General features: G+C 43.4%; 1 protein-coding gene across 1 annotated transcript in view; it reads right to left on the minus strand.

Moving 5' to 3' along the window:
• Positions 1-309: 309 nt before the first annotated feature.
• CTDP1 (CTD phosphatase subunit 1) overlaps positions 310-18,899 on the minus strand; it is a 469,717-nt gene continuing 451,127 nt past the window's right edge. The window contains exon 13 of the mRNA XM_063923302.1: positions 310-1,339. Coding sequence (XP_063779372.1) covers positions 1,204-1,339 — 136 coding nt within the window. The 3' untranslated portion in view covers positions 310-1,203. The remainder of the gene's footprint in view (positions 1,340-18,899) is intronic.

Genomic DNA, 18,899 nt, shown 5'->3' on the forward strand with positions numbered 1-18,899 from the left:
CAAGTTTCCAAACAGATTGCGCCATTTCCGGATTGTCTGAACACAGGCATAAGTATCAGAAAAAAGCAAGGGTCCCAACAGCACAGAGTAGCGATGTGGGGCTCAAATCAATCCGAAGCAGGAAGATTGTTGCACTAAAGGTCATAAATTACTATTTTCTTTATGCCGACAGAGAGCTCACCGTTTTTACTCCACTGCTTCAGTGAAGACAAGCTTGGAAGCAACTTTAGGAGAACCACTGGAAAACAGATGCTTCTTTACTGCTTGACCACAAGAACGTACATTTAACAAGAATGCAAGCACAATAAATTCTACAAAATGGGTTTGTTTTATTAAACGAAAGAAATCTGTTTTGTGGGTCATATATGAAATAGAATATACAAAAACTTTACATTAGTTCTCTCCCGAATAAAACCATATTGCATGTTAAGCTATAGTATTTTTTCCTCTCTCTAGAGAACATCCTATGAATAAGTTCCATGTGGCCATACAGACCTGAACTAACCTGCAGTACCAGCACAGAGAGGCAAGGTTAAAAATCTAAACACTGCTTTTCTAACAAATCCAAACTAATGCACAGAGGAACAAGTAAAAACAGCATTATTTACTTAGTGACATCAGTTAGAGGCAGGTGACAAGTCCATCATTTTCTCAGATCATATTTTCTAGATTTATACAAAATTGATATATGTGTGTGTATATATATGTATGTAAAATATATAACTATATACACACACACACACACACACACACACACACACACACACACACAGAAACAAGGCTTACGTCTGCCAATGGATTGCACTACCTCTCAAAGAACTGGCAGAAGGGGGAAAAAGCAAAAAAAAAAAAAAGAAAAAAAATTACAAAAAAAAAAAAAAAAGTCACAGGAAACCCTCTCAAAATCTGTAAAGCTTAGACAAAAGCAATACATGTCTTTGGCATATTACAACACTTCAACTTAATACTGGTTTCCTTCTACTGAAAGAAAAAATGTAAAAGTATTAGAGCTCCTTAAGTAAAACACCTTTAAAACAACCAGCCTGAAATGTGTAAAATAATGTGTTCCTCGCAAAATATACAAAGATGCTTCTGTCAAGAAAAATAATAATCATACATACACTGAAGTAGCAACTCAGAAAAAGTTAATTTCATTTGTGTGCAATTACACAAATTACAAGTGTCTCCCTATTGGCATAGATGTTATATGAAGTCATTGAGTTCAGCTTCGATTGCTGCTGCCATTTCATCAGCCTCAGAACTGCTTCCTTCCTCATCCTCATTGCTAGACTCGCTTGCAGCATCGTCTTCATCCACATCCAATTTTCTCTTTTGGCCTCTGTGAAATAAAAGACAAAAAAAAAAAAAGATAAGTTGAGTTGTACATCAAAAAGAAACAGAAATAAATATCAGGGTTAAAAGACAAAAACGGGCAATAAAAGTCAAAGAGAATAAAAATTCATAATGATGCGTTACCAAATATTTGAAAAGACACTTGCTGGTTACCTCTAAGAGAACAGCTATACAAGATGGCTATTTGTCGATGACCGCCTACAATGTACAGTGACAGAATCTATTATCTGGAAAGCTTAATGTTTACAGATTGAGATAAGGTTTTTTCTATAATTTGAAAAACCATGCTTAAAATCGTCGTCGTCATCTCAAAATGGTCATAATGTTGACAGTGATAAAATGCTGAAATGTCATCATTACTGCAGTTGCACCAAACTTCCCATCTTAGCGCTCTAGGTCCCGTAAAACTCTGCTAGCGTCAGGTGTGTTCTTACCAACAATGTGTCTTAGTTGCAATGCAATGCGCCTAGGATGCACCAGGAGACTGTGCTGATTTATTTGATATGTGACACTAGTATGTCTGTGTGCGACTGAGTCTCTGAATCTGCACATGAAGTACTACGATGCAGCAGCTGCGGCTTTTTTTCATGCCAAATTACGCTGTGCTCAGTCGCACACAGATATACAAGTGTTGCATATCAAATTAATCAGAACAGTCTTCTGATGAGTGTTAGTCCTACAATGCATTTTTTGTAAAAAAATAAATAAATAAATAAATAAAGACGCATGACACTAGCAGAGCTGCATAGGATCTGGCGGCTCACTCGTGCCAGGCATATCATACTGTGTGGTGTATTGAGTTTAGATGTATGAGGACACATCTGTAGCATTAGCAATGGGTCCAGAGCCAGCTGTACTTGCACTATAACTTACCATATAAGGTAGCTGGTCTAAGCTATTTTAGGGTATGGGCTCATTAAATTCTAACCATCAATATGAAATAGACCCCTTGGTCTGCATACTGTATGACACTATTAACAGCAATGCATCAGCTGATCAGTGTCTGGTTTGATATATTTGTATATTAAGTTTGTGCCCATTTCAATGCTCACAAACTGTAAGAGGAATGCATCCAAATATACAATAAATGTATCTTCACCCCTTGCAGTGCGACATGGTTTATCCAAGTGCAAAGTTATTTGCCTTTTTTGCTTTGCTCCCAACTCAAACTCAGGCACCATACTATATGTTCAATGGAACAAGGTTTGTACAGTTATGCAGTAAATGAGATTGGAGTAAAGATCCGTGTGCGTCATCTCAACTGTTGACAGCGTTCAATGGGGGGAATTCAAATGTTTGAAAAGTCGGTTGGGTGTCTGTTTTTTTCCTATTAGATAGGAAAACACAGACACCCAACTGACTTTTCAAACAATTTAATCTCCCCCTATGTGTTTTAAATGGTGAGCTGACATTGGGAAAAACAAGGCATTATTATTTCATTTTCAAAATGTTAAATAAAATGTGCCAAGGGAAACAATCCATAGTAGAGTTTAATGTTGCGAGTTAGCTAGACAACAACAAATTTGCTGTTAAAAAGCATAACTATTACATATTGTAGATCATAACAATAAGATACTGTTTTTCAGAGAAATTTAAAAAAAGTCTGCAAAACAGTTTGCCTAATGTGTTGCATATACTGACCTTTGCACTCTTCCTGTACTTGTATACAGGCACTGTGATATATAGTCTCATAACCATCCCCTTGTCACAATGCTACCTGTCCAAAGCATATCCGTGATTTTTAATTAAGCCAATAAATAAAGACTTTAACACTGGTTATACTAACAGAGTGAAGTCAAAAGACAAGTGTTTCAACCGATGGTGTATAATTAAAAATAATTGCATGAAAATTGTCTGCTCTGTGTATGAGAACCTTTCCTTCAGTAAAAGTAACACTCTGTAATATATTATTACTTCCACTAGTTTTTTGTTTTGTTAGCAAAGGCCAAGCCTAGACCTCCAAAATGGTAGGAGGAGAAGCTTCACAGTAATGTGCTATTATTAGTCAGGGAATGAAACCAGAAGTTTCATTTACAATGCAAGAAAAGTACACAAACACATCATTTACACAGCCAAACAATACTTTGTCTGTACAAATCCTCTAGCTACTTTGTAAAGGATCTATTTATAAAGCCCAAAATGTGGGCAATCTTTCAAAAACAGATGTTTTCTGAGAAGTTAAACATTTTTGGTCTTTGGGGTTCTATAACAAGAGGGTACTTCGACATTTGCAGTGGTCTTCTCTAAGTGGAATAAACATAAGGACAGTCTTTATGGGGGGGGCAGTATCAGCGCACGTTATGTTCGCTATAATGCTTCCCCCCATGTATAATAGCCACGATCTGCGCCCCTGTCCATATTGGCACTACTATCTATAAGATAGCAGGCGATATGCGAGGGCAATGTATGACTGGACAGCATCGCTGACCATTCCGACAGCTGCAGCTTTTGATTTTGACAGCTGCAGGTGGCGATGCCCATACACCACAGCAGGGACAAAGCTGTCCCTGGCTGTGGCGGGTGCGGGCTCTGGACTGCGCGAAATCCCACGCATGCGCAGAGGAGATGGCTGGAAAGGAGACACAGCACGTCAGCACTTAGCTAATGCGTTGTGTGCTCGGGGACATCGCTGGAGGGAGGAACTTTTGCTCCGCCGCTTTGACAAGATGTTCTTTCATCTTGCCGATGTCCCTTCCTGCTTCGCCTCGGCACTGATATGAAGCGTGAATCGTGCTGCTATAATACATTTACCCAAATGTTAGCAGTTGGAGTCCTCATAGTTCACTATTGGGAATGTTACCATAATTCGAAAATATTAGCTTTCCAGAGGGTGGCCACTTTACCTAACTCAGGCTTTAGATGCCGTTAGCCCATTGCAGTCTATAGGATACATTTGTACATGTTTACAAATGAGGATACTTTTGATGCCACTCTGGTAATTACTGGCCATACATATGCAGTTGCTAAACTGGGACCAAACGCGGAAGTAAGCGAACACTCATCACATGCTCTTTTTGGAACTAACATCCTTGCAAGTTATGATACAATGCCCAGAAAAAGTATTCCAAATCTTAGTAATATGTGGTGATGAAAATGCTAATATTTGGGCCTTTTACAGGAAATGTCATAAATAAATAAATGTCTCTTAATGTATTCATCTCTCTGATTTCTTCTGCCTTTCCACCGACAGATTTATTTCTACAATACATATGTTTGCTGCTAATAAAACTTTGTTCATCAAATGGAATTGCATCCATTAAGCAATTTTGTGCACAAAAGAACAAAAAAAACCCACTATTATACAAGTTGTAACATACTACTACTACTACTAATAATAATAATAAAAGTAGGTGATTCTAATGGTCTTCTATACAATCCATAAAGGCAGTGATAAAAATCTTGGAAGATGACTGGAAAACGGTCGCTACTCACACAGGAGCTGCTGGGTTTCTGGAAGTCCTGCTGCTGAAAGCCGGGCCACTGTCATTCTGAGTGTGTGTGTATAGTTTTAGCCATTTTATCTCTCTCTCTCTCTCTATATATATATATATATATATATATATATATATATATATATATATATATATATATATGTATATATATATATATGTATATATATATATATATATATATATATCTGTAATGGGCAGGCTATAATGATGCTGTACTATTGTGCTATATACACTTGTACTGGTACGTGTAAAATCACCAGTCCCTGCAGTACCTGGCCGGTCTGGGGGTAGGGGCCAATAGCCACTAGCAGCTGGCTGGAGAGGTCTGTGCATGGCCTGCACGGGGTGAGGGAGGAGTGAGCACAGGACCCCGCACTATATATAAAGCAGCTGCCTCCTCCATGGGTATGGAGACGCTAGAAACAATATTTACTAGTTGTCTTATTGCTTTATATGAACTTTACTTGCATTATATATAATAGGCACTGCTGTAATGGGTCTGGTGATGATAGAAACAATGCTTACTATTGTCTTATTGCTTTACTTGCATTATATACACAGTTTGCACTGCTGTAATGGGTCTGGTGATGCTAGAAAATAAGATTTTACTCACCGGTAAATCTATTTCTCGTAGTCTGTAGTGGATGCTGGGAACTTCAAAAGGACCATGGGGAATAGCGGCTCCGCAGGAGACTGGGCACAACTAAAAGAAAGCATTTAGACTACCTGGTGTGCACTGGCTCCTCCCACTATGACCCTCCTCCAAGCCTCAGTTAGGATACTGTGCCCGGAAGAGCTGACACAATAAGGAAGGATTTTGAATCCCGGGTAAGACTCATACCAGCCACACCAATCACACCGTATAACTCGTGATACCATATCCAGTTAACAGTATGAAACATAACTGAGCCTCTCAACAGATGGCTCATAACAATAACCCTTTAGTTAACAATAACTATATACAAGTATTGCAGACAATCCGCACTTGGGATGGGCGCTCAGCATCCACTACGGACTACGAGAAATAGATTTACCGGTGAGTAAAATCTTATTTTCTCTAACGTCCTAGTGGATGCTGGGAACTCCGAAAGGACCATGGGGATTATACCAAAGCTCCCAAACGGGCGGGAGAGTGCGGATGACTCTGCAGCACCGAATGAGAGAACTCAAGGTCCTCCTCAGCCAGGGTATCAAATTTGTAGAATTTAGCAAACGTGTTTGCCCCTGACCAAGTTGCAGCTCGGCAAAGTTGTAAAGCCGAGACCCCTCGGGCAGCCGCCCAAGGTGAGCCCACTTTCCTCGTGGAATGGGCTTTTACTGATTTAGGATGCGGCAATCCAGCCGCAGAATGCTCCAACTGAATTGTGCTACAAATTCAGCGAGCAATAGTCTGCTTAGAAGCAGGAGCACCTATTTTGTTGGGTGCCTACAGGATAAAAAGCGAGTCAGTTTTCCTGACTCCAGCGTTCCTGGAAATATAATTTTTTAAGGCCCTGACTACGTCCAGTAACTTGGAATCTTCCAAGTCCCTAGTAGCCGCAGGCACTACAATAGGTTGGTTTAAGTGAAAAGCTGATACCACCTTAGGGAGAAACTGGGGACGAGTCCTCAATTCTGCCCTATCCATATGGAAAATCAGATAAGGGCTTTTACCTGACAAGGCCGCCCATTCTGACACACGCCTGACCGAAGCCAAGGCCAATAACATGACCACTTTCCACGTGAGATATTTCAAATCCACAGTTTTAAGTGGCTCAAACCAATGTGATTTTAGGAAACTCAGCACCACGTTGAGATCCCAAGGTGCCACAGGAGGCACAAAAGGGGGCTGAATATGTAGCACTCCCTTTACAAATGTCTGAACTCCAGGCAGTGAAGCCAGTTCTTTCTGGAAGAAAATCGACAGAGCCGAAATCTGGACCTTAATGGAACCCAAGTTTAGGCCCATAGTCACTCCTGACTGTAGGAAGTGCAGAAAACGACCCAGCTGAAATTCCTCTGTTGGGGCCTTCCTGGCCTCATACCACGCAACATATTTTCGCCAAATACGGTGATAATGGTTTGTGGATACTTCTTTCCTGGCTTTTATCAGCGTAGGAATGACTTCCTCCGGAATGCCCTTTTCCTTTAGGATCCGGAATTCAACCGGCATGCCGTCAAACGCAGCCGCGGTAAGTCTTGGAACAGACAGGGCCCCTGCTGTAGCAGATCCTGTCTGAGCGGTAGAGGCCATGGGTCCTCTGATATAATTTCTTGAAGTTCAGGGTACCAAGCTCTTCTTGGTCCATCCGGAACCACGAGTATCGTTCTTACTCCTCGTTTTCTTATTATTCTCAGTACCTTTGGTATGAGAGGCAGAGGAGGGAATACATAAACCGACTGGTACACCCACGGTGTCACTAGAGCGTCCACAGCTATTGCCTGAGGGTCCCTTGACCTGGCGCAATATCTAGTTTTTTGTTTAGGCGGGACGCCATCATGTCCACCTGTGGCCTTTCCCAACGGTTTACCAACAGTTGGCAGACTTCTGGATGAAGTCCCCACTCTCCCGGGTGTAGGTCGTGTCCGCTGAGGAAGTCTGCTTCCCAGTTGTCCACTCCCGGAATGAACACTGCTGACAGTGCTAAGACGTGATTTTCCGCCCATCGGAGAATCCTTGTGGCTTCTGCCATCGCCATCCTGCTTCTTGTGCCGCCCTGTCGGTTTACATGGGCGACTGCCGTGATGTTGTCTGATTGGATCAGTACCGGCTGGTGTTGAAGCAGAGGCCTTGCCAAACATAGGGCATTGTAAATGGCCCTCAGTTCCAGAATATTTATGTGTAGGGACGACTCCTGACTTGACCAAAGTCCTTGGAAATTTCTTCCCTGTGTGACTGCCCCCCAGCCTCGAAGGCTGGCATCCGTTACCAGGACCCAGTCCTGTATGCCGAATCTGCGGCCCTCTTGAAGATGAGCACTCTGCAGCCACCACAGTAGAGATACCCTGGTCCTTGGAGACAGGGTTATCAGCCGATGCATCTGAAGATGCGATCCCGACCACTTGTCCAAGAGGTCCCACTGAAAGGTTCTTGCATGGAACCTGCCGAATGGAATTTTGCTTCGTAAGAAGCTACCATTTTTCCCAGGACTCGTGTGCAGTGATGCACCGATACCTGTTTTGGTTTCAGGAGGTCTCTGACTAGAGATGACAGCTCCTTGGCTTTCTCCTGCGGGAGAAAACTTTTTTCTGTTCTGTGTCCAGAACCATCCCCAGGAACAGTAGGCGTGTGGTAGGAACCAGCTGTGACTTTGGAATGTATAGAATCCATCCGTGCTGTTGTAGCACTTCCCGAGATAGTGCTACTCCGACCAACAACTGCTCCTTGGACCTCGCCTTTATAAGGAGATCGTCCAAGTACGGGATAATTAAAACTCCCTTTTTTCGAAGGAGTATCATCATTTCTGCCATTACCTTGGTAAAGACCCTCGGTGCCGTGGACAGTCCAAACGGCAGTGTTTGGAATTGGTAATGGCAATCCTGTACCACAAATCTGAGGTACTCCTGGTGAGGATGGTAAATGGGGACATGTAGGTAAGCATCCTTGATGTCCAGGGATACCATGTAATCCCCCTCCTCCAGGCTTGCAATAACCGCCCTGAGCGATTCCATCTTGAACTTGAATTTTTTATGTATGTGTTCAAGGATTTCAAATTTAATATGGGTCTCACCGAACCGTCCGGTTTCGGTACCACAAACAGTGTGGAATAGTAACCCCGTCCTTGTTGAAGTAGGGGCACCTTGACTATCACCTGCTGGGAATACAGCTTGTGAATTGCCTCTAGCACAGCCTCCCTGCCTGAGGGAGTTGTCGGCAAGGCAGATTTGAGGAAACGGCAGGGGGGAGACGCCTCGAATTCCAGCTTGTACCCCTGAGATACTACTTGAAGGATCCAGGGATCCACCTGTGAGCGAGCCCACTGATCGCTGAAATTTTTGAGGCGGCCCCCCACCGTACCTGGCTACACCTGTGGAGCCCCCGCGTCATGCGGTGGACTCAGAGGAAGCGGGGGAAGAATTTTGATTCTGGGAACTGGCTGACTGGTGCAGCTTTTTCCCTCTTCCCTTGTCTCTGTGCAGAAAGGAAGCGTCTTTTACCCGCTTGCTTTTCTGAAGCCGAAAGGACTGTACCTGATAATACAGTGCTTTCTTAGGCTGTTAAGAAACCTGAGGTAAAAATTTTTTCTTCCCAGCTGTTGCTGTGGATACGAGGTCCCAGAGACCATCCCCAAACAATTCCTCACCCTTATAAGGCTCTATGTGCCTTTTACAGTCAGCATCACCTGTCCAGTGTCGGGTCTCTAATACCCTCCTGACAGAATGGACATTGCATTAATTCTGGATGCCAGCCGGCAAAATATCCCTCTGTGCATCCCTCATATATAAGACGACGTCTTATGTTCGCAAAATAGTATCCCTGTTTGACAGGGTTACAGACCACGCTGCAGCAGCACTATCTGCAGGTCTCAGTCTAGTACCTGAGTGTGTAAATACAGACTTCAGGATAGCCTCCTGCTTTTTATCAGCAGGTACCTTCAAAGTGGCCGTATCCTAAGACGGCAGTGCCACCTTTTTTGACAAACGTGTGAGCGCCTTATCCACCCTAGGGGATATCTCCCAGCGTAACTTATCCTCTGGCGGGAAAGGGTACGCCATCAGTAACTTTTTAGAAATTACCAGTTTCTTATCGGGGGAACCCACGCTTTTTCACACTTCATTCACTCATTTGATGGGGGAACAAAACACTGCCTGCTTTTTCTCCCCAAACATAAAACCCTTTTTTAGTGGTACTTGGGTTAATGTCAGAAATGTGTAACACATTTTTTATTGCCGGGATCATGTAACGGATGTTCCTAGTGGATTGTGTATATGTCTCAACCTCGTCGACACTGGAGTCAGACTCCGTGTCGACATCTGTGTCTGCCATCTGAGGGAGCGGGCGTTTTTGAGCCCCTGATGGCCTTTGAGACGCCTGGGCAGGCGCGGGCTGAGAAGCCGGCTGTCCCATAGCTGTTACGTCATCCAGCCTTTTATGTAAGGAGTTGACACTGTCGGTTTATACCTTCCACCTATCCATCCACTCTGGTGTCGGCCCCACAGGGGGCGACATCACATTTATCGGCATCTGCTCTGCCATCACATAAACTTCCTCATCAAACGTGTCGACACAGCCGTACCGACACACCGCACACACACAGGGAATGCTCTGACTGAGGACAGGACCCCACACAGCCCTTTGGGGAGACAGAGAGAGAGTATGCCAGCACACACCAGAGCGCTATATAATTTAGGGATTAACACTATATTGAGTGAATTTTTCCCAATAGCTGCTTGTATATACAATATTGCGCCTAAATTTAGTGCCCCCCCTCTCTTTTTAACCCCTTGAGCCTGCAAACTACAGGGGAGAGCCTGGGGAGCTGTCTTCCAGCTGCACTGTGAAGAGAAAATGGCGCCAGTGTGCTGAGGGAGATAGCTCCGCCCCTTTTTCGCAGACTTTTCTCCCGCTTTTTTATGGATTCTGGCAGGGGTATTTATCACATATATAGCCTCTGGGGCTATATATTGTGATATATTTGCCAGCCAAGGTGTTTTTATTGCTGCTCAGGGCGCCCCCCCCCCCCCCAGCGCCCTGCACCCTCAGTGACCGGAGTGTGAAGTGTGCATGAGGAGCAATGGCGCACAGCTGCAGTGCTGTGCGCTACCTTGGTGAAGACTGATGTCTTCTGCCGCCGATTTTCCGGACCTCTTCTTGCTTCTGGCTCTGTAAGGGGAACGGCGGCGCGGCTCCGGGAACGAACACCAAGGCCAGTTCCATGCGGTCGATCCCTCTGGAGCTAATGGTGTCCAGTAGCCTAAGAAGCCCAAGCTAGCTGCAAGCAGGTAGGTTCGCTTCTTCTCCCCTTAGTCCCTCGATGCAGTGAGCCTGTTGCCAGCAGGTCTCACTGTAAAATAAAAAACCTAAATATACTTTCTTTCTAGGAGCTCAGGAGAGCCCCTAGTGTGCATCCAGCTCGGCCGGGCACAGAAATCTAACTGAGGCTTGGAGGGTCATAGTGGGAGGAGCCAGTGCACACCAGGTAGTCTAAAAGCTTTCTTTTAGTTGTGCCCAGTATCCTGCGGAGCCGCTATTCCCCATGGTCCTTTCGGAGTTCCCAGCATCCACTAGGACGTTAGAGAAACAATGCTTACTAGAGTCTTATTGCTTTACTTGCATTATATACAGTAGGCACTGTGTAATGGGTCTGGTGATAGTAGAAACAATGCTTACTAGTGTCTTATTGCTTTACTTGCATTACATACAGTAGGCACTGCTGTAATGGGTCTGGTGATAGTAGAAACAATGCTTACTAGTGTGTTATTGCTTTATTTGCATTATATACAGTAGGCACTGCTGTAATGGGTCTGGTAATGCTAGAAATAATGCTTACTATTGTCTTATTGCTTTACGTGCATTATATACACAGTTTGCACTGCTGTAATGGGTCTGGTGATGCTAGAAACAATGATTACTAGAGACTTATTGCTTTACTTGCATTATATACAGTAGGCACTGCTGTAATGGGTCTGGTGATAGTAGAACAATGCTTACTAGTGTCTTATTGCTTCACTTGCATTATTTACAGTAGGCACTGCTGTAATGGGCCTGGTGATGCTAGAAACAATGCTGACTAGTGTCTTATTGCTTTACTTGCATTATATACAGCAGCAACTGCTGTAATGGGTCTGGTGATGCTTGAAACAATGTGTCTTATTGCTTTACTTGCATTACAGTATATACAGTAGGCACTGCTGTAATGGGTCTGGTGATAGCAGAAACAATGCTTACTAGTGTCTTATTGCTTTATTTGCATTATATACAGTAGGCACTGCTGTAATGGGTCTGGTAATGCTAGAAACAATGCCTACTATTGTCTTATTGCTTTACTTGCATTATATACAGTAGGCACTGCTGTAATGGGTCTGGTGATGCTAGAAATAATGCTTACTATTGTCTTAATTGCTTTACGTGCATTATATACACAGTTTGCGCTGCTGTAATGGGTCTGGTGATGCTAGAAACAATGCTTACTAGAGACTTATTGCTTTACTTGCATTATATACAGTAGGCACTGCTGTAATGGGCCTGGTGATGCTAGAAACAATGCTGACTAGTGTCTTATTGCATTATATACAGTAGGCACTGCATTATATACAGTATGTTCTGCTGTAATGGGTCTGGTGATGCTAGAAACAATGTTTACTAGTGTCTTATTGCTTTACTTGCATTAAATACAGTAGGCACTGCTGTAATGGGTCTGGTGAGGCTAGAAATCATGCATGTGCAAATTAGTGCATGTGATGTAAGATTTTCCCCAGGATTTGTAAGACAGATGAAGAATAATAGTTAAAGACATGACCTAGACTGTAATAACCATATAATAACCTCTCTGTACAATACACATTGTGCACTGGGCGCCTTTATATGCCATCCTTCTCTCCCCAAACTGCACCTTTCGCGTCATCCTACCTGAGCCCTCCCTCACCTTCTCCACCTTTGAGGTCCACACTATCCGCCTCTTCTACCCCGTTCACCTTCTTGTGGCAGTGATCTACCGCCCCCCTGGCAGCTGTTCACCTTTCCTTGACAACTTTGTTGCCTGGCTTCCCCACTTTCTCTCCTCCGACCTCCTCTCTATCATTCTCGGTGACTATAACATCCCTAATGACAACACTAATCCTGCTTCCACTAATCTTCTTGCCCTTTCCTCCTCCTTTGGACTTTCTCAATAGACCTTCACCCTTACTCACAATCTCGGCCACTCCCTTGACCTTGTCTTCACCCACCGATGTGATCTCTCTGATTTCTCAAACTCTTCCTTCCCTCTCTGATCTCTCATCTCATCTGCTTTCCTTCACCCTCTCATCTTCCCCTTTCCTTTCCACGCCCAGACCCACCATCAGCAGACGCAATCTCGGGTCTCTCGACTCCGCTATCCTGTCCTCCCTCGAGACTTTCCTTTCTCCTCTTTCCACTATGACCTGTCCAAACCAGGAAGCCTCCTTCTATAACTCTTTCCTAACCGCTGCTCTCGACTATAGAGCCCCCCTCTATAAAAATGTTCACGCTCCACTGAACGCTCCTGGAGGAAATCTCACTCTCTGTCGGACTTCCTCCATTTCAAGTTTATTCTCTCCTCCTACAGCTCTGCTCCTTCCCTCGCCAAGCAATCCTTTTTACAAGTACTCATCTCTTCTCAGTGCTCCAGTCCACACCGTCTCTTTGAAACTTTCAATACTCTCCTTCGCCCCCCTCCTCCTCCCCTCCCATCCTCATTCACTGCCACTGACTTTGCCTCTTTCTTCATATCCAAAATTGAGGAAATCCGACACAATATTTCCTCCCGTCAGCCCTCTGCCGCCCCCTGCCCCCATCATCCTTCCCCTTCATCTATCCCACCTTGTCCTCCTTCCGTCCCACTACAGACAAGGAAGTCCACTCCCTCATCTTATCCTTCCCCCTCAACCTGCCCCCGGGAACAACCTCCCTTCCCATCTTCTCCGCTCCCTCTCCCCCACTGCCTGCTCCCACCTTGCTCACCTCTTTAACCTATTGCTCTCTACCGGCATCTTTCCCTCACCATTAAAACACCCTCTGGTCTCACCTATTATTTAAAAAAACAAAAAACTGTAACCCTTCATCACCCACTAGCTACCGCCCCATTCCTCTTCTCCCATTTGCCTCCAAACTACTTGAACGACTGATCTACAGCCAACTCACAAGCTACCTTTCTGACAACTCCATCCTTGATCCACTACAATCTGGCTTTCGCCCACTCCACTGAGACTGCCCTTGTGAAAGTCACCAATGACCTGCTTTTTGCCAAATCCAGGAGCCACTTCTCTCTGCTGCCTTTGACACTGTGGATCATCCTGTCGTCCTCCGCACACTCCAAAACATTGGCCTCTCTAGCACTGTCCTTGACTGGTTTACCTCTTACCTCACTAACCGATCCTTCTCTGTGTCTGCCTCTGGCACCACCTCACACCTTTCCATCCTTCCTATTGGTGTCCCTCAGGGCTCTGTCCTCGGCTCCCTTCTGTTCTCCCTTTACACCTCTTCCCTGGGTGCGCTCATTAACTTCTTTGGCCTTAAATGACACACAACTCTACCTCTCCTCTCCTGATCTGTTCCCCTCTGTCCTCTCTCAGGTTTTCAGGTGCCTCTCCGCCATCTCCTCCTGGATGTCTAAGCGCTCTCTGAAGCTCAACATGGACAAAACTGAACTCATTATCTTTTCCCCAGCCAGAGTAACACCCCCTACCAATATCTCTATCACTGTTGACAACACCACCATCTCCCCCGTTCCCCAACTCCGCTGCTTGGGTGTCACTCTTGACTCCTCTCTTTCCTTTGCATCCCACATCCAAGCTCTGGCGCAACCCTGTCGGTTCCAGCTATGCAACATTGCTCGCATCAGGCCATTTATCTCCCAGAGTGCAACTAAACTTATCATCCACTCATTGGTCATCTCACGACTCGACTATTGCAATGTTCTCCTCACTGGCCTCACTTGCTCCCATCCAATCTGTCCACAACTCCGCAGCTAGGCTTATCTTCCTCTCCCGCTGCTCCACATCTGCCACTCTCCTTTGACAAAATCTGCACTCCTCCCATTCCCCTACAGAATCCTCTTCAAAATCCTCACCCTCACATATAAGGCCATCTTTAATTCCACTGCTCCCTACATCTCCAACCTCCTCTCCCTTCATACTCCTTCCCGCCCCCTTCGGTCAGCCAATTACCGTCGCCTATCCTCTACCCTGGTCATTGCTTCCTATGCTCGAGTTTAAGATTCCACCCGTGCTGTACCCCTTCAGTGGAACGCACTCCCCCGCTCCATTAGACTCTCCCTAACCTTGCAAAGCTTCAAACGGGCACAAAAACCCAACTATTCATCAAAGCATACCCTTCCGATACATAACCTAGTCCTGAGGCTGCACCTCCATCCCCCTGCCTCATGCCTTGAACATCTCTGCTTTGCTTACATCCTGCCATCAGGTTACCTCCCGCTTGCTTACACCTCATGTCATCTGTCTGTCGACCTTTCCCACTAGAGCAGGGCCCTATTTCCTCTTGTTGTCAAAGCCCTCTTCTCGAGTTAGAGAAACTCCCGCACAAGGTTTTTAATAAATGGTATTATAGAGGGAATATAAATAACATGACAATTTGTATTGATAGCACCAATATTTCAACACAAATCCATATAAATGGTGCTGCTAGTTGATTTGGATATACATATACGACAAGAAGAGAAGGAATCAACTTTTATTAGCAGCACTCTTTCCCTTACGTGAAAATTTTTAATTCTTCTTTAATAGAAATAACTTGTTTATAATTTTATTAATAATCTTGTAAAAATAAAGAAGAAGTTTCAATACCCATATGTGATGTTGATATCTTTTATTGGCATCACATGTGATGTATCATATGTCCCCTTGCTTTTAAGGGGTCATGTAGAGTGAAATTTAAAATAGTTAGAGACAGAAAAGCGTGTGAAGAAAAATAAATAGACTACCGTGAATAAAGTTATTTTAAAAGAAATAATAAAATCTAATGCGTTGTCTTTATTCTGTAACTTAATCTAATACCTGTGATGTTTGATTAAAGGTCCTTAAATGTCTACTGACTATTATAGCCAGTGATGTGCAGGGAGGGTTACAAATGCAACAATGTTTATATGCTGTTAGCACAATTGTTACTTCAGTAATCAAAATGCAACATTTGTTGCTTATTGAATAAAGCTGTTTGAAACAATACTGCAATGTGAGCTTTATTCTTATTCTAAGTTACTGAATAGTGTGAGATTTTCTGCTTCTCATTGATAGGCTGATGCACACTGAATTATGCACTGATAGTATCTATTGTTTGCTTATTCTAGCTAGATTTTTGAGGAATAGTGCCTAAGAAGTGGATCCAACTTCCTGACACTATATAAGCCCCCCACAATGAATACTTTAGGCAGACTCAATTAAATTATTAATATGTTGTGCATCTCCCCTCATGAACACTGCAGTTTAAGATATAATCCCGCTTCCAATTCCTGGATGATGATATATGTTCAGCACTGAAAAATGACTGCTACTATCTTATACTGAATTCCTCAGGCCTTGTTAATAAAGAACCAAGTAGATGTGGATCTTTATACTTCTAGCACTTTTTGATTGACTATACAACAATATCAGTTGCTATTGTCTTGTATTTTTTCTTTACACAAACAGCAATTCAATGAATGTTATTATTTGTACATATAGCTGATATTGCTCTAGACCAGTGATTTTCAACCTTTTTCGACTCGTGGCACACCTAACCAGACTTTAAAATTGCCAAGGCACGCTATCCGTCCCCCACGGGGTGTGTGTGGGGGGGGGGGGGGGGGGGTGTAGGGAACACATGCATTGGCCCCCACAGTTATCAAACACATTGGCCCCCACAGTATCAAGCCCATTGGACCCCACAGTTGTCAAACACATTGTACCCCACAGTTATCAAAAACATTGGCCCCCATGGTATAAAAACACATTGGCCCCCACGGTATAAAACACATTGGCCCCCACGGAATAAAACACATTGGCCCCCACGGTAGAAAACACATTGGCCCCCGCGGTATAATTCACATTGGCCCCCACGGAATAAAACACATTGGCCCCCAGAGTTATAAATCAAACACACTGGCCCCCACTGTAATTCCACACTGCCCCCCCCCCCCACAGTAACTCCACACTGCCTCCCCCCTAGTAATTCCACACTGTCTCCTCCCCTGAAATTGTACACACTGCACTCAAAATAATGCCAACCTGCAGTCCTGTTTATTCCGGGCAGGATGAGCAGACAGCAGAGCAGAGCAGTCCGCAGGCAGCAGCTCACACTAGCAGGCGGGCGGGAATGTGACGTGGCGTGCATGACCTATGTGTCACAGCGCGTCACCTAAGGTCACGGGACGGGCAGCGAAAAAGCTGAATACACTGGCTGAGCCCGACGGCAGATGGACCCAAGTATCTCTGACAGGAGAAGGGCGGCAGCGGAGCACTGTCGGCGGGCGCCGGAGCACTATGTAGGACATCTCTGGTGGGCGGCGGGCTGCGGCACACCTGACAACCGCTGGCGGCACACTAGTGTGCCGCGGCACAGCGGTTGAAAAACGCTGCTCTAGACAGTATAGAGATAAATAATTGTGCTTGAAACCATTTATTTTAACTCAGTAGGTTATATGAGTTACCACTGTTAAATTTTAAACAAGTGGATATAGGTCTCACTGCTGCCTTGAGTAGCTGTCCTAGCAGGGAAAACGGGCCACAGATATCCACATTGCCCACATGTAGTTAAATTGAGCAGGAGCTGATATTAGGGAATGATCCTATCCTAATACACATATGTATTGCCAGCATTATTCAGTAACCCCCTAGTAACCCTTTCTAATATTTGTTAGTTAGGTATAATCACACATTCACAGGATTTAAGTACACATATTGAGACAGTATAGACAGCGCATAGCAATGCCAATGCGCATTTCACTTTACTAAGCTTCGTCAGGACTATAGCCCTACTTGGTTCTTTATTAACAAAGCCTGAGGAATTCAGTATAAGTTAGTAGCAGTCATTTTTCAGTGCTGAACATATATCATCATCCAGGAATTGGAAGCGGGATTATATCTTAAACTGCAGTGTTCATGAGGGGAGATGCACAACATATTAATAATTTAATTGAGTCTGCCTAAAGTATTCATTGTGGGGGGCCTATATAGTGTCAGGAAGTTGGATCCGCTTCTTAGGCACTATTCCTCAAAAATCTAGCTAGAATAAGCAAACAATAGATACTATCAGTGCATAATTCAGTGTGCATCAGCCTATCAATGAGAAGCAGAAAATCTCACACTATTCAGTAACTTAGAATAAGAATAAAGCTCACATTGCAGTATTGTTTCAAACAGCTTTATTCAATAAGCAACAAATGTTGCATTTTGATTACTGAAGTAACAATTGTGTTAACAGCATATAAACATTGTTGCATTTGTAACCCTCCCTGCACATCACTGGCTATAATAGTCAGTAGACATTTAAGGACCTTTAATCAAACATCACAGGTATTAGATTAAGTTACATAATAAAGACAACGCATTAGATTTTATTATTTCTTTTAAAATAACTTTATTCACGGTAGTGTATTTATTTTTTTTCACACGTTTTTCTGTCTCTAACTATTTTAAATTTCACTCTACATGACCCCTTAAAAGCAAGGGGACATATGATACATCACATGTGATGCCAATAAAAGATATCAACATCACATATGGGTATTGAAACTTCTTCTTTATTTTTACAAGATTATTAATAAAATTATAAACAAGTTATTTCTATTAAAGAAGAATTAAAAATTTTCACGTAAGGGAAAGAGTGCTGCTAATAAAAGTTGATTCCTTCTCTTCTTGTCGTAAAAGCCCTATTCATCACCATATTTTCTGATGACATGGTATTGAGATTTCAGTGAAGGTGAATCTATGTCTGCACCGCAACTAGAACGTGTGCTTTCAGGCGTGAAATGATAGACCAGTGTCACATCAATTCAAGATTCAAAAGAGTTTGCTTTCTTCTGGAAATGTTGATACAGAATCACTGAAATTTGACCTAGGAAAACTTTTTGCCCTTAACAGCTGTTTTGGCAAACTTCAAGCACTGACTTTGTTGAATCACAGCTTATTATTCTTACCAACATGGGTTACTATGGCAATCAAAAACCTTTCACACAGAGTATGCATTTCACAGATAGCTGTATCTATGGTATTTTGTACACTATCAAATACACTATATATATATATATATATATATATATATATATATATATATATAAAGGTATCACATCAGAGACCAAACCCAAAAGAAAGTATGGATAATTAAAATAATTGCTCATAAACAGCTTTTCATAAGTTTTACAGTTTTAGGTAGGTGTGCAAAGCAGCAGATACAATCCAGATTTGTGCCATTACAAACCAGAGGATACTACTGAAAAAAGCAAC

Source organism: Pseudophryne corroboree, chromosome 5 (assembly GCF_028390025.1).
Source record: "Pseudophryne corroboree isolate aPseCor3 chromosome 5, aPseCor3.hap2, whole genome shotgun sequence".
NCBI lineage: Eukaryota > Metazoa > Chordata > Amphibia > Anura > Myobatrachidae > Pseudophryne > Pseudophryne corroboree.